Below are 17,638 nucleotides of genomic sequence, written 5' to 3'. Positions count from 1 at the left end.
AAGATGAAGATTTATTGGAGAAACACTTGAGGTACTTTGCTAAATATTTTGAAAGTTTATATGTAGGTGAATCAATTCCTTCCACAATTGGGCGAAGAGGGATGTTTTCTTTATGAATTTTGGGAACTCCATAGATGCGTGGGATAAGAGGATGTAGAGAGCGTAATGAGAGGCGAACATTATGAGGAAGTTCACTCGCAGTCTTTAACAAGTTGTTTGTACGGTTTTGTAATTCTCTTGTAGGATCATCTGAAGAATTGAATATATTGAACTATCTCCAAGTAATTGAAGTATTTTGTTGTGGTAATCTGAAAAAAACAATTAAGAAATTTCTTCTGGATCCTCCTAGGCAGTGCACAACAGAGACAATTAATTTTAAAGGTAGCATCTCCATTCCATACATTAGCACAGTCTCTAAAAAAATAGCTAAAGTCCTTAAAAAATATAATATCAGGACCTTCTTCGCCACACTTCCTAAAATCCGTTCTCTAATCAGCCATCCAAAACCTACTCATCACAACCTTAAGTACCCTGGAGTATATAAATTGTGGTGCGATTGCAATATCCCATACTTTGGACAAACAAACAAATCTATTGACCAACGTATAGAAGAGCATAAGAGAGACATATCTTACAAAAGATCTCATGCAACTGCGTTATCCAGTCATGTTCTTTTTACAAATAATCCTAATGATGACCAACAAAGCCACTCCGTTTGCTGGAATAGATCAGAAAATATCTTTCGCTGTGATGATGAGTTTGAGAGGAAAATTGTAGAATCAAGGGAAATCCTGCTGAACCCTGTCCACTTAAACAACAATTTAAGTTATAACATCCCAGATAGCCATGCTGCAGTTGTTCAATATTGGCGTTCACGTGAACCTGCACGCACAATTGCAACAAACAATGGCACGCCAGTTGGAACAACTTGAAAAAATACAACGTTTTTATGTATCGATTATGTGAGGCAATTTGTAGCTGTAATTTCCAGTTTGTTTAGATAATTCAATGTTTATTAGTATTCTTTTCCTTTATAAATACCTGAAGAAGGCTGCTATATGCCGAAACTAGTAGTATTTATCATTAAAATCTTTATATGTTATCTCGGTTTTGTAATAATTAAATCTATATTTTTTTTCAAATGTACAACAACCGAGGAAAAGCTGATCACCACACACACACACACACACACACACACACACATATATATATATATATATATATATATATATATATATATATATATATATATATATATATATATATATATATATATATATATATAATATTCTAATAATCTAAGATTCTTTTAAACATATTTTTTAAAAGAATTCAATGACATAAACCGAATAATGGTATCATACGACTACTTTCGGCTTTTTGCAGTCTTCTTCAGGTGTTTTTATATAAAATAAAAGAAAAAACATTAAACATTGAAGATAAAAAAAAAACTGTAAACAGCACAGGAAAGTCACTATACATATTTAACGTGAAAACATTGTAGTTAACGTATTCAAAGCTGTTCCTTCGTTGGTCACATTGTTGGGTGAGTGCGTGCGTATAGCATCTCGTGAGCGCCAATATTTGATCACAGCAGAATGACAGTCTGGGAGGTTGTAGCTTAAATTATTATTTAAATGTACAGGGTTGAGGATGATTTCTCTAGATTCTAAAATTTTTTCCTCCAATTCGTCATGGCAACAGAAACTGTTATTAGATCTATCCCAAAGGATTGTATGACTATGGTTGTCATCATCAGAATCGGCCGAAAAAAAGGATATGGCTGGATAAAACACTGGCACGTGTTTTCTTGTAATCGATGTCCCTCCTGTGCTCCTCCATACGCAATTCAATAGACTTAATCCGTCTGGCCAAAGTAAGGATGTCGCAGTCACACCATATCTTATACACACCACCGTGATATTTTAGATTGTGATGGCTAGGCTTTGGACGGCTCACAAGAGAGCGAATCTTAGGAAGCGGAGTAAACAAAGTTCTAATGTTATATTTTTTGAGAACCTTCGCTAATTTTTGGGAAAGTGAGCTTATGTATGGTATAGATATATTGCCTTTAACATTATTCAATTCTTCAGTACGGCGACTAGGAGGATTAAAAAGGAATTTTTTAGTAATTTTTTTGAGAATAACCATTCAGTCTGAAAGTAGATCTAAGAAAATTGATTTCTTTACGAAGTTCATCTGGGTCTTAAAGAAGAGAGCGAGCTCTATATCCCAAAGTAGAAATAATTCCAAGTTTCTGAGGAGGGAAATGATGGGACTGACTACCCCAAAATTAATACTTATATAGTCCTTATAAGGACTGGCTTAAAGGGGCGAAGCAAGAATGCTTTTCATCTTCCCCGTTATCTGTAGAGGACAGTGTAGGGATAAGGTGTTATTGAGCTATTAAAGCTCTGATCATGGCAGGAGGGTAACAGCAATAGCCGAGCCTCAGTTAGAACTTCATCGGCTACAGCATTGCCATCCATTACCCTCCAAGGGTATTTTTTCAAATTAATACTTCTTATAAGGACTGGCTTAAAGGGGCGAAGCAAGAATGCTTTTCATCTTCCCCGTTATCTGTAGTGGACAGTGTAGGGTTAAGGTGTTATTGAGCTATTAAAGCTCTGATCATGGCTGGAGGGTAACAGCAATAGTCGAGCCTCAGTTAGAACTTCATTGGCTACAGCATTGCCATCCATTACCGTACCCCATTCCTAATAAATTAATACTTCTTGAATCTCATATATTTTTAGACATTTACGATATAAAATATTTAAAGGTGTTCAAAATATTTTTTTAGAATTTTAGAAAATATTTTTGTTAGTTTTACTATGTAATTAATATATATAGGATTTATTAATGTTCTTAACAAAAATATAAAAAAATATTGCAAACTATGAAACTCTGCTATGTATTTTTTCTTCTTCTTCTTCATCTCTTGTTTTATTGGACTCTGACGACTATTATGGCATTTCATCTTTGTTTATTACAGCCATAAAAAAGAGACACGTGTTTCGTTTTCTGTGCTTTAATTGCTTCAAATAAAAATGAACCAAAGTTGATAAAGTCACGCAAACATAGACACATCAGATTATTTTAGTCACAAACAAAACTTTTTTTCTTTACTTTTTTTACAAATCTCTTGTAACATAATGACCAAATACACATTATTTATAAAAGTATCTGCCATCATCATGTGCCCGCTTGTCACATTCTTTTAGTACAGGTAGAAAATCGACCGTGAGATGCGGTGATCAATATCCTTGGTGGGTAATGGATGGCAATGCTGTAACCAATGAAGTTCTAACTGAGGCACGACTATTGCTGTTACCCTCTTGCCATGATCAGAGCTTTAATAGCTCAATATTGCTGTTACCCTCTTGCCATGATCAGGGCTTTAATAGCTCAATAACACCTTATCCCTACACTGTCCACTACAGATTACTGGGAAGATGAAAAGCATTCTTGGTTCCCCCTTTAAGCCAGTCCTTATAAGGACTTTTAGTACATCCTTTTTAGGCAAAAAATGGCCACTCACGCCATCTATCGTTTCAATTTCTGATTAACACGGAAAGTTCTTTATCGCAAACGTACTAAACACCTCCATAAATATGTGATTCTAAGCTTTGTCGCTATTAAAAATTATATGTTTCAGCATATTTTTAATATATTTTCTATTATGTATTTTTAATAAAAATCAATCTACTTGATATTTTATTCAAATAGATAAAAAAAAACAGAGTTTACAATCTTTTAAAGAATCTACACGTGCAAAATGTCAATTTCCTGCTCTATATTTTGATTTACTGTCAGCGGATCTATTTCAGACTTCATAAATTATGCAAATACTTTGAAACAGATATGATAATGTGAATTAATGTATTTAAGAAAATTCACTGCTTAAATTATTTGAAACATATAATATATATACTCGTATAATTTGGATTTTTTTCCCCGATATAATTAAAAGTATAATTTTCTCATATTGTTTCCCAAATTTCCGAATCTGGACTTGTAATTAGAATTTAAGGGTATTTCAAAGCAGCATTCTTACATTTGCTGATATGTGTGACATTGCCGCCTGCATTTGCTCTATAAGTCATCATACGGATCTTCAACGATACTTGTTCTTTTGATATACTCCATGGATACATTCATTATTACAGGCAAGTAAGGCGTTTTTCTGATAAAATTATTTTATCAGATCTAGATCGTCTTCAATCTGGAAAAAAAAATTAGATACAATCGATGAATCCAATGCTTTTATAAAAATCAATTAATAAATATCATAAATATAAATTATGATATTTATTTATTTATTAAAATATATTACAATTATTCTATAAATATTTAAATATAAAAACTGCTTGTTTAATTGATATTAAATAGTAATAATTTCTTGCCAGTATGAAAATCCTGTTGAAAACCATAAGGACTGGACATAAGGAAAACCATTGGTAGTTGATATTGTGGCTGTTAGTTGCTTATGTTCTCAAGCTATTTTATGACACTAATGACACTATCCGCTAGACAATCGAAGCCAGCTAACTGGGCAGCAAGGAGATGGTATTCTTACGGAATTAATGTTTGTAAATGTTTATAGGGTGCAGATAATTTTGGTTGTTCGGTGTGATCCTTCCTCCTTGGTTATTGGAGGCTTGCCAATAACCAAGGAGGAATAAACACAGAGAAGTAATTTTAAAATTAAGCCATGCAATTGACATCTCCCTACAGCTTAACGACATTCAGACAGTAAATTGGATTCCTAAGAAGAGCAAAAAGCAAGGCTTGCCACGACCTGCACCAGTCATAGTTCGTCTTACAAGCAAGTCCACAAGAGAAAATCTCATAAAAGCCAGCAGACAGAAAAAAACAGTTGCCGAGGGCTTGAACGCATTGCAAGACAACACACCAATCTTCCTATCCGAATATTTAACACCATTCAACCAGAATCTGTTGTACCAAGCAAGAAAAGCAAAAACAGAAGAAAAAAATACGAATTTTTGTGGATCAGAGATGCCAAGATATTCTTGAGGAAGTCACAAACTTCAAAACAGATACAGATGAAATGCTCATAAGACATAGAAAGGCTGCCACAGTGAAAAAAAGTCTCCTAATTAGTTCAAAAATAAGACACAATAAAAATGAATGTGAACCCCAAAGACAAGTATAATAATACCAGTACATACCGGCAATTTCACTTTGATCAAACCTTTCAGATCATTCATTTGACCTCCCAAACATCAGCCTACTTCCAACACAGCAATCAAATCAATAATAATAAAAAAAATACATATATCCAATCGGTGTCATCCTCAGATAAGCTCATTAAAAAGCTTCGAGGATGCAAGCTGAGACAGTATATCTCAACTGAGATCAACAGAAAGAAAAAAAAAGAATTATTTATTACATTGAAGTGCTTTTAATGTTTTTAGCCTCAGTTACAGCGGCTAAAAACATTAAAAAGCAAAAATTGTAAAACATATTACTCACTGTTATGCTATAAATGGTGTTAAAAAATGTAACCTTATCCAATTGCAAGCTATAAATTACCATCCATAGTAACTATTATTAACGCATTTTAGAATACAAAAAAAAACGGAAAAAATTGTATGAAATTCACTGTAAAAAATATATGTAATATGTAAATATATGTAAATATGTGTATATATATGTAAATACTCTGAAAGATGATAAATAAAATATTAATGTTAAAATATTATTATTATTATTATTATTATTAAGCCATTCGAAGAATTTACTCTTCAATAAAATACAGCTGGCAACATAATTTAGCAACATTAAAGATAAGAAGAACTGGTATTCTACTTTGAATTCCACCAGATTCTTATTTAGAAACAAACACTCCAAAAATAGCTGACTAACAGTCGAAAATGTCGTTTTTTGATAGTAATTTTCTACGCTAGAGAAGTGATCGAGAAATGCTTCTAAAGAATTAATTCATTTAAATAAACAAGACTTTTCCATAAAAAAAAAAACGAAAAAATATTTGAATATTTAATCTTTGGAAAAAAATATTTTAATATTTTTAAAAATAAAATATTAGTAAAGCTAATACACCTTTTTATAATATCTTAAACAAATATACAAGTAAGAAGATTTTAGAATAATTTTTATCCGTAGTCTTCCTGTTCTTATTTCTAGAATGTGGTATGAGATTTTCTTCACGTTTCTGATAAAGGGTGCTCGTTAGAAAATATAAATATAAATAGAAAATATTTCAAAATACCCATTAAATGCTTCCGTTAATTGGCTCACAGGAAGTTTGGTTTGTCTCCGCAAGCCTTCTAAGACGATGGACAATCTGATTCCTGACTATCTTAGGAAAACAGTTACGCCTCTTAGACAAGCAATGTGAATTATCTTTCCACTGATTAAACATGCCGGATAGGTCACTTTTCGAGAAACTAGTCAGCTCTGCTGTTTTCAAAATCCTGGTTCCATCCAGACGGTTACCCTCAATAGGTTCTTTATCGAACTCCGAAAGTATCGTTTGTTTTTCTCATTACGATCAACACTGTTGACGATTACTGACAGCAACATTCATAAATAGTTTACCCCTCTATATTTCATATATTTTATATTTCTCCTTCTCACCTGCTATGCTTTTGTAAATTAATTTGCAACGAGCACGACAATGTAAAGCATAAGTGCGGAAATTAAAAAATACTTTAATTATTAAAATGTAAATGGTGGATTAAAATATTTTGAGATTTTTTTTCACAAAAAGGACATTAAACTTAAATTTTTATTTTTTATATTTCTAAAAGAAAATAGAAATAAGAATATAAAATTGGTCGTGTCCCGAAATTGCATTGCAGATAAAGACATTTCGTTTTGTATATTTTTTTCAGAAAACTATTACAATAATCAATAAAAAGTCGCATGAAAAATGCCTTGAGTATTATCAAAATATAAAAGTATATAAGATTTAAATGGCTTTAGGTTTGGTTTTCATTCCTTAAAGATCCACTTTACCATTTGCCTAATGACGAACTGAGCCTCCAAGAAAGTCAATCTCTTGTGTGTGTGTGCGTGTGTGTGTGTGTGTGTGTGTGTGTGTGTGTGTGTGTGTGTGTGTGTGTGTGTGTGTGTGTATATATATATATATATGTAGAAAGTATTTTTACCTTGGGAATTTATATTTATATCTCCTCCAGAGTTTTCTATTTAATAAGGTTAAAACACCTTATGGTAACTTGTTTTGGCGAAATACTTACAAGCTCTGAATTACTAAATCTTAGTATTTCTAGCCTAGCTCCCACTGACGAGACCTCAATAAAGGTCGAAACCGGTCTGGGTAGTGGCCCCTTGCCTTTAATACAAAACTTCATACATCCCCTTCTTGGAGATGTGTTTTGGCATTAAGGGTAAATATTAAGATTAGTGATCGGAGCTTGTTCCACCTTTGCCACGAGTTGCCCTGTTCCTGCACTACCTGTGGGATCAGTTAGACTTGCATCAATTGCAGGCGCAAACTTGACTTTTAGTCTGTTTGCTTACTTGGGAAATGGAGTAAAACCAGGTTTAAAATTGCTTGGTATCTTTAACATATATATATATATATATATATATATATATATATATATATATATATATATATATATATATATATATATATATATATATATATATATATATATAATTTTCATAAGCAGAATTGATCTGAACTGGCCAATGAGTGGCCAGTGTATGAGCTAAACCCGTTGTTAATAAAAATCACCCTTTTTGGTCTTTGGAATTATTCACGACACAGAGTTTACGAGGCAACAAAAGAATCTTCACGAATCTTCATTCGTGAAGATTCCAGCTAACCCATGAAGACTCCGGCAGGGAAAAACGGTTGTGAATTGTAGTCTAAAACAAATAGTTCTCTTTAATTTCCTAGATGCTAAATTAGGTTCAGTCCGATGATTGAGCAGTCAACTGTCATTTTGATGATCCTGAAACGATTCCCGAACGACTTACGCCTAATATGAAGAATAATTCTAGAGGAGAAGAACGTAACGATAAACAGTAAGCATGATGGGGTGCAAATGGTCTCCAGTAATGTTCCTTATAGCTGTAGAATGCAGGCTTCACTCCATCCGTATCAGAAGAACAAATGTGCGTCAGGGATACACTCTCCACACTCCAGGCAGCCTGCTGTTTTGCATCTTGTACAATTAATCAGTGATTGATACTGTTGTCGATGTACCATTGTACGGCCATCGATGCAAAACAACCGGGACCGGAATTTGTCAGACTATGTAACCTTTTGTATTCATCCTTTTATGGCCAGCGTTCTCCTGCTCACTGGATGATTAGTTAGCTACGTGTTTATAGCTCACAGTAATTTCATTATGCATGTTAAAATAGTCTTCTGCTATACCCCATCACTGAGGGGGTACAATGCATTGCTTTCTGATACTCCTTTGTAAGGCAGCGTTAGATTTAATATGTAAATACAATAGTAGACTGTTGCCATAATTGTCTGTGCAAAGATCAGACCATATCGACTTTAATTTTTTTTAAAACTGACATTGTTATGAATCCTACACAAAATTTATTCCTGATCAAGTTTGGGTATTATAGCATGCACAGCCGAAAAAAGTATTTCTAATGAAAAACAATAAAAATATCAAAAGCTGACGTGTTTTTGATTATTTAATATATTTCTAAATAAAAATATTTTGCAACTCTAACTTTAGCTATAAATTTTTGTATTTTATAAAAAATGATACGTGTACATAATTCAACTTATCAATTGCAATTTATTAAAAATTGAATTTTTTTTATTAGATTAAAATTTTATTTAAGAAACAGTTCAATTGGTTCCATTCGCATTTTATTATACGAAGGTCTTGTTCTTCAAAACTAAGTTTGGTATCAAAGATGAAGGAAAAACAGTTTGTTTCCTGCTAAGTATAATTAAAATTCGATATTTAAAATATGTCCATACCGCATAAATGATTATACTTATATATGCAAATTGTTTTTAAAATTACTGTTTTTCTTTTATTCACTGATTTACTGAAGATCAACTTTATATACAGGGTGGACATAATTAAAGAGAAGGGGTTCAGACCCCTATTGCGAAAAATGTGTTGGACGAAATTCGACCAAACTTGATGTCATTAAGCTCTGAAACATGGGTTTTGACTCTGCCGGCAGAATAGTACAAAATTCTGCCAGCAGAGGAAATTTGGCGGTATAACTCGTGATTTGGGTTTAATTTAACAGTAAGGGCTAGAAGAGACACAGCAAATCAATTTTCGTATTCTTATAACTTACAATTGTGGTTTAACATGTCCTCCTTTCAGATGTTCTAAGAACTGCATTTTGCGAATGACATTTTCTACAACCGATCGCAATAGATTTGCATTGGTTTGTCTCACATGCTGCGTTATTCTGTCTTTCAAGGTTACTCAATCAAGTCACAGTCGCTCAGGCAAAAGAGGGGATCATGCTGTGGGAAATGCACGACTAATCATTCTGTGAAGTGTTTTCGTAACATTCGCTGTTCAGGCAATGCAATGTGAGGTGGTGCTCCATCCTGCGTGAATATGGTAGAGTCAAGTCATCTTTTTCTGCTGCAATTGTGGGACAACTAAGTTGCGCAGCATCTCTCGCTACCTAACAGCAGATTCGGTGCAAGTCACTGGTCCTGTCGGGAGAGAAGTTCTTCGAAAAAGTATGGACCGATAATCAAAGATGGTGAAAACACCACCACACTTTGACTTTCGGTGAATGTAAAAGGATCTGATGGAATGAGGATTTGAGGATTATTCCTAGCTCAAATGCGGCAATTGTGTGAGTTAACACTATCCTTCAGATAAAAACGTGCCTCGTCATCCCAAAAGGTCTTTCACTGACATGCATCATCCACATCCATTCGAATTAAGAACGTCTGGTAAACTTCAGTCGGTTTTGTTTTGAGCAGTGGTGGCTGGTGAAAATTTTAAGTGGGGTGCTGCATATACAAAAAAAAAAAAAAAAAAATCTGATCAGTAACGAATTTATTAATAAATAAATTTACATATTAAAAATTACTTTATTAAAAATATTTCATCCTCACCACGAACAAACACCAATAATAAAAGTTTCCTATCAATAGCAATGACAAGAGCTAACGAATATCGGCGTTAGATCGCAGTGAATTTGTTTCTTGTAACGATAATTGAAAAAATATAATTGTTTTCATATTTTCAACAGTGTCACTCGTCATAATTCAGCCTTGTATCTATAATAAATAAATAATTATATGTTATTTTAACAAAATAAAATAATATTGACAAAAAATAGTTCACGCACACGTGCCAATAAACGTTTCATATCTCACAGAAATAAGGAGCGTAACCTTACTAAAAATACACTGCCGTGTGAGCATTTGGGAATGACGCAACGTGACGCGACAAGCATAAACGAATATCGCCGTTAGATCGCAGTGCATTTGTGTCGTAATCTTAAGTGTTAATCGAACAATTCCAATTATTAACTATTCAATCAATGTCAAAACATAAGCTGTAGACTTTAACATGTTGTACTGCATTTATATAATGTTGTAAACATTGTTATTATTTATAAACACAAACAAAATTTAAATTTTTCATTTTTTCCTTGGGGGTGTTGCAGTGTCGCAGTGCTCATATACGGGCCGCCACTGGTTTTGAGACTCTTTTGTTAATAGGAATAAAATGGTATTTCTATTCTAAGAGTATGCTTAGTATGAAAAAGTCCAATCCTTCTTCCTCTCCCTTTAGATTGTTATGTTTCACCATGAAGTATGGTTTCGTGATGTAACAAATTCGCATCATGTTTATTTCGAATTAGAAACGTCACTACTACTGATTGCTATTAGTGTGTCCCATTCGACCACTTCAAGCTAAAGTTTATATTATTTTTATGCTTCCACCACATCAATATAGAAAGAACAGCACTGGGGAATTCGAAAAAATCACACTTCTCGACATGCGTAAAAATAATTTGTGATGTATCAATACATTATATTTTGAAATAATTTATGTGGAAATTTAAGTTCTTAAAAGAACTGGGAGATGGACTGAGTCCTTGACTTTTTATCCCGTCATCTGAATGAAGTAAATCTGTATGGATGGAGTGTTGTTGAGCTAAAAAGCTCTAGTCATGGCTGGGTAACGGCAATAGCCAAGCCTCAGTTAAAACTTCATTGGCTACAGCGTCCTAAAAAGGACTTTTGATTCTCCCAAATTCCATGTGGAAATTTAAAAAAATTCTTTACTTATTATATTTCTAGTACGGAAAAATTTAAATGGCGTATTAAAATAATTTGAGATTTAAAAAGTAAATAGATCTGTTTATTTTCAAAAGTTAAAATATTATAGTTAAATTTTTATTTATTTTTTATTTTTTAAAAAGAAAATAGAAATAAGAAAATAAAATGAATCGTGTCCCATTGCAGATAAAGACATTTCGCTTCGTATATTTTTTCAGAAAATTATTACAATAATCAATTAAAAGTCGCATGAAAAATGCCTTGAGTATTATCAACATATAAAGATATTTAAGATTTAAATGGCTTTAGGTTTGGTTTTAGCCCCTCAAAGAATCACTTTACCTTTTGCTTGATGATGGACTGAGCCTCCAAGAAAGTCAATCGCCCTTTGTATTTATTCGTTCGTACAATTCCCACACCGTTCAATACTACGGAGTCATTTCATAATTGTAATTCGGTAAGGCAAAGGAAACGAGCAGTTCTCTGGTTTTTCCAAATAAAAATCAGAAATCTAATGAATCTAGCGCTAAATATAATAATAGAAAGGAATGTTCCCAGGAGCCTATTAAATATTACTAGCAGATTCTTCGAGCAGATTTATAGTTAACAAAATGTAGGATTCATGATATGACTTCGAAGTATGGCATAACCATTTTAATAAGCAGAATTGCTCTGAACTGAACTTTATGAGGATAAACCCGTCTGTTAATGAAAACCACCCTCTTTGGAATTATTCCCGACACAGAGTTTATGAGGCAACAAAAGAATCTTCGCGAATGCTAACCCATAAAGACTCCAGCTGGGAGAGAATGGACGGTTGCGAATTGTAGTCTCGAACAAGTAGTTCTGTTTAATTTCACAGATACTCCATTAGGCTCAAGTAACCCTCTCATGATCCTGAAACGATTCCTGAACAACTTAATCCTAATACGGAGAATAATTCTAGAGGAGAAGAACTTAACGATAAAGAGTAAGCATGATGGGGGTGCAAATGGTCTCCAGTAATGTTCCTTATAGCTGTAGAATGCAGGCGTCAATCCATCCGTATCAGAACTAACGTACGTCAGGGATACACTCTCCACACTCCAGCCAGCCTGCCGTTTTGCATCTTGTACAATGAATCAGTGATTGATACTGTTATCGCTGGACCATTGTACTACCATCAATGCAAAACAACCGGAACCGGAATTTGTCATACCATGCAACCTTTTTTATTCATCCTTTTATTGCTAGCGTTCGCATGCTCAGTATACGGTTAGTTAGTTGTTTTTAGCTTACAGGAATTTCACTGTGTTAAGGTAGTCTTCTGCTATACCCCATCAGTGAGAGGGTACAATACATCGCTTTCTGATACACCTTTGCAATGCAGTGTTACATTTAATATGTAAATGCAATGCGGTGATTGATTCATCCTTGAAAAATGAGATTGGAGGAATCAATCGACCGTGAGATGCGGTGATTGATTCATTCAATCCAATACCCTTGGAGGGTAATGGATGGCAATGCTGTAGCTAATGAAGTTCTAACTGAGGCTCGGCTATTGCTGTTACCCTCCTGCCATGATCAGAGCTTTAATTGCTCAATAACACCTTATCCCTACACTGTCCTCTACAGATAACGGGGAAGATGAAAAGCATTCTTGCTTCGCCCCTTTAAGCCAGTCCTTATAAGGATATAAGGATTCATCCTTGGAGGGTAATGGATGGCAATTCTGTGGCCAATGAAGTTCTAACTGAGGCTCGGCTATTGCTGTTACCCTCCTGCCATGATCAGAGCTTTAATTGCTTAATAACACCTTATCCATACACTGTCCTCTACAGATAACGGGGAAGATGAAAAGCATTCTTGCTTCGCCCCTTTAAGCCAGTCCTTATAAGGATATAAGGATTCATCCTTGGAGGGTAATGGATGGCAATTATGTGGCCAATGAAGTTCTAACTGAGGCTCGGCTATTGCTGTTACCCTCCTGCCGTGATCAGAGCTTTAATTGCTCAATAACACCTTATCCCTACACTGTCCTCTACAGATAACGGGGAAGATGAAAAGTATTCTTGCTTCGCCCCTTTAAGCCAGTCCTTATAAGGATAAGGATTCCCATAATTGTCTGTGCAAAGATCAGAACATCGACTTTAACTTTTTTTTTTATTATATTATTTTTAAACAGACATTGTCATGAATCCTACACAAAATTTATTCCTGATCGAGTGTGAGTATTATGTGGGTATTATAGCATGCACAGCCGAAAAAAGAATTTCAAATGAAAAAAAAAAAAATAAAAATATCAAAAGCTGACCTGTTTTTGATTATTTAATATATTTCTAAATAAAAATATTTTGCAACTCTAACTTTAGCTGTAATTTTTTTTTATTTTATAGAAAATAATTCATAACTCAACTTTTAAATTGCAAGTTATTAAATATTGAATTTTGTTTATTATATTAAAATTACATTTAAGAAACAATTGAAGTGATTCCATTTACATTTTATTATATTATACGAAGGTTTTGTTCGTCAAAACAAAGTTTGGCATCAAAGATGGAGGAAAAAACAGCTTGCTTGCTTCCTGCTAAGTATAATAAAAATTCGATATTTAAAATATGTCCATACCGCATGAATGATTATACTTATATATGCAAATTGTTTTTAAAATTACTGGTTTTCTTATATTCACTGATTTACTGAAGATCAACTTTATATACAGGGTGGGCATAATTAAAAAGCACTTTAATCCATAATTAAAGAAATTATGGATCAAATAAAAAATGTGCTTCGTCACCCCACTCGATCTTTCACGGCTATTCATCATCCGCTTCCATTCGAGGTCAGAATGTCAGGTGGAACTACAGTCGACTTTCTGCATCCCCACGAAGCAAAGTTTGAGTATGGGATTTCTTGTAAGGGAGTAAACCTCAGCATTTGATGCAGGATTTTCCACCCACTGGAGTATGGCATGTCCGGTTGCTTTGATCTTGGCCGAGCACTCCTGGCCCCTTGCGCGTTATTCACTCAGTGTTCCACGAGGGCAGTTGCAACTTCGTCAACTTGTTCAGGAATAATCCGTTTACGCTCCCGTCCTAGCCTCGCTGCTAATGATCCGCTATTTTCAAATCGTAAAATTATTTTTCTAAGATTTGTTATTGTCGTTGAACCTTTTTTTTTTTTGCTATCTTCAAACCCCGGAATTCTCGAAGCGCGGCATTAGCGTTATCAGATTGTTGACAGTAAAGCTTGACCACCAGCTGACGTTCTTGTAAGGTGAGATCCATAGCACTTCAGTCTTATCAGAATGACGAGAATCTGTTTCGATCTTATATTCACCAACTCGTCAGTAAAAACAGTGAGAGCATGCAAATATCACGTGATTTTCTCGCCAGTCGTCCGCTATTGGTAGAATTTTGTATTTTTTTTTTCCTGCAAATCAAAACCACATTCCAGAGCGTACTTACACCAAGTTTGGTTGAATTTCGTCCAATACATTTTTCGCTACAGGGCTCTAAACACCCTCCTCTTTAATTATGGCCACCCTATATATAGTAAAACATTGTTGAATACGAACTTATGTGCTACGATACAGGCAGGAGGTAGTTTCGTCTATTTGACGCTAATGTACTACACTTTAATCACTGTGGACTGTGAACAATTAACAAAGGGACATCGTATCCTAAATATAGGCAGCCAACAATCACGCCCATTTCTAACTCCGATATCGTTACCTTCGACTGCAACCACTGCAATATTGATTATGAGTACACGTTGTAATACAGATTTGTACCCAACTTCGTTATGCTACTGTATGATGCTACATGTACTTTTCCTCTCTGGTAAAGGTGATCATAATTTAGTTTTATGTTATTATATTTCAGCCAAAGTTTTGTTTAAATGAATGTGCAAAGTACAGAGAACAACTTATATAAACATAAAACCTAATTTTAGAAACTAATTAGGTTCTTTGTTTCATTCATTAGCAAAATATTTGTGTATTCGAGTTTAACACTAGCAGGATCAGAATAGTAAGAGACACATTCAAATTGGATTAAGAAAATTGCATAATTCCACAGTTATTATCAGTAATCTATATAAAATATATACGTAAATGTAATAACATAATTTCTGGCTTCATTTTCATCAGAATAATCTGATTTAAAATAACCACATAAGACAAACAGTAATATCGTTATAAATAATATATTACCACAGGGAAGCGATGTTTCGCCTGGTCACAAACATGACTCTTAAAGCTTTTTTGACGATATCATTTTATTTTGCAGGATTCGATATAAAAAGCAATCAAATACAGGCTTATAGGATTGATGTACACAGTATTCTAAGAAGATTATGTAGGTTGATGTATATAGTGCTCTAGGAAGATTATTATTATATAAGAGCTTGATATTATATAAGATTTTATATATGATATCTTGTATAAAGTCTGATATATAAGTTTAAACTTTGATAACACGTTGAGAGAATTAAGGTGTTAACTGGGATATGTTATTTATTGGCGGACTTCAATTTCATTATGTCACATGTCCCTCAGCACTTAACACTAATGCGAAATGGGTTATACTGAGAGGCACCTTGCATAATGTAATGTTTAACTTTGTCCCCAGGAGTAAATTTCCTAATAAACTTGGATAACATGGATGAATAATGAACTTTTTTTTAAACAATACGTTTTTAGAAAATCTGATAAATCAATTATTAAGTGGGATAGATATAAGTATCAACAAGCATTAACTAGACTGTTTATAGACAATGCAATAAAAATAATTAGAAATAGTATCCGTTAGTTCATTAAAGTATTATCAGTTGTTGAATATGGTCCATTTCGTTAAGGAGAGGTCGTTATGACAATTTGGCTTACTTTATGATGAAATCACAAGTGAAATAGCGCAAGGTAATGGTTATGATAATTTCTTCGCTGCTAATTTAACGTTGGACATGGTATTCATTTGTTGATGGAAGTGTTTTTTTTTTTTCCATTTCGATTGTTCAAAAGAGTATTGAATTGTTCTAATGAATTAATTTTTTTATCGCATGATCTTATGATATCAAATGAGGAAGTAAAATTTAAAAGTCTACTTTAAAATTTAAATATGAACAAATGCAAGCATTTGATTCGGTTAAAAATAATATTGCATGGATTCGAGTTGAATGTTTGACGCTTCATCAAAAAAGTTAATGAATACAAAATTTTCATTTGACTCAATGTTGTCAATAAAACATAAACATTACTTCTTTTTTTTCCAATAAAGCAATTTATTTCAAATAGAAATATAGTCGTAAAACAGTTTAGATGCTCATTTGTTTGATTTTCTTCTTGTATCGACACAAAATTTGGCCAGGATTAGAATCTTCACTTGAAACAACTTGAAATCGGAAAAGATCAGTATCAACAAAAGTCAAATTCAAATTTTATAACAGAATAACGTTAAGCTTACTCACCGGATTCAAACGAATAAATTCAAAATAAATTCGACCTAGAAAATTTTAATATTGACAATCTTTGAAAACTGAAGAAGCTGAAAGCCAAAGTTACATCCGGTAAACTATTTTCTGCTGAAGATACATTCAGAAAATGGACAGGATTTAAATTATAGTTTGTTTTATTTCATATTCTACGAAAGGATGCGTATGCAATCACTCATCAGATAATTCTTCTGCAAAATAATGTCAAATCGCATAAAATAAAAAACTGTACTCTGTTCTACAATGAAAATACTGTAATAGAAATGACAGCAGATCCGCTATTATGGAAGAAGCTATTTACTACATTGATGGAAATGAACTTTAACAAATTACAGAGGCTAGGGATTTGCGGGGGGGGTATTAGTAGTGGATGGCTCTGAGTTAAAGTCGCGATGCCTTATTCGAAAAGAGACTAAAATATCTCATGGCATTATCTGGCTATTGAAGAATACCGTATGCTAATAAGCATAGATAAGGAAGTCATCATACCTCTTTGTAAAGCATAGATACGGGCCCATCTGTACAAATCTGGTTACCTGGGTTCCTTAAAGATGTAGAAGAGGTGGAAAGGATCCAAAGACGAGTGACTAAGATATGAGATACTCCTTATGAGGATAGATTAAAGATAGAGAATATAATTTACTTTAATTACAGGATGATACAGATGAAATTTTGTAGTACATTACCAATTTGGGGAAAACTAGGGGATTATCCACTTAAATCAAGAAAGAGTCAAAGGGTTGAAGACTAGATTTTTTTCTCCTTCTGAACAGTGGTAAATAAGTGGAATGATTTGTTAGAGACAGCTGTGAGTGAGTTCTGCGTATGAATAAGTTCAAAGCAAAGTACCACAGATATTGCTAATGAAGATTAATATTTAGTTTTCGGGATTGTTAGTGGAACTCCCGCAGT

The 17,638-nt window shown here is 33.6% G+C and overlaps 1 protein-coding gene across 2 annotated transcripts in view; it reads right to left on the bottom strand.

Annotated features, from left to right (window-relative positions):
• Nucleotides 1-17,638, bottom strand: part of LOC150096809 (melatonin receptor type 1A-like) — a 111,530-nt gene that overhangs the window by 14,598 nt on the left and 79,294 nt on the right. The window contains exons 1-2 of one of the 2 annotated variants that reach the window (XM_090408021.1): nucleotides 9,298-9,856; nucleotides 4,058-4,225 (exon numbers count right to left, since the gene is read on the bottom strand). In XM_090408021.1, coding sequence (XP_090264147.1) covers nucleotides 4,058-4,090 — 33 coding nt within the window. In that variant the 5' untranslated portion in view covers nucleotides 4,091-4,225; nucleotides 9,298-9,856. Of the gene's footprint in view, nucleotides 1-4,057; nucleotides 4,226-9,297; nucleotides 9,857-17,638 lie in introns of those variants that run through there. The other variant, XM_090408022.1, reaches the window with a different exon arrangement.

Source organism: Typopeltis vanoorti, chromosome 18, assembly GCF_054136105.1.
Source record: "Typopeltis vanoorti isolate ZY-2024b chromosome 18, IOZ_Tvanoo_1.0, whole genome shotgun sequence".
NCBI lineage: Eukaryota > Metazoa > Arthropoda > Arachnida > Uropygi > Thelyphonidae > Typopeltis > Typopeltis vanoorti.
Note: the sequence above shows the minus strand (reverse complement) of the source record. Positions and strands in the feature narration are given on the sequence as shown.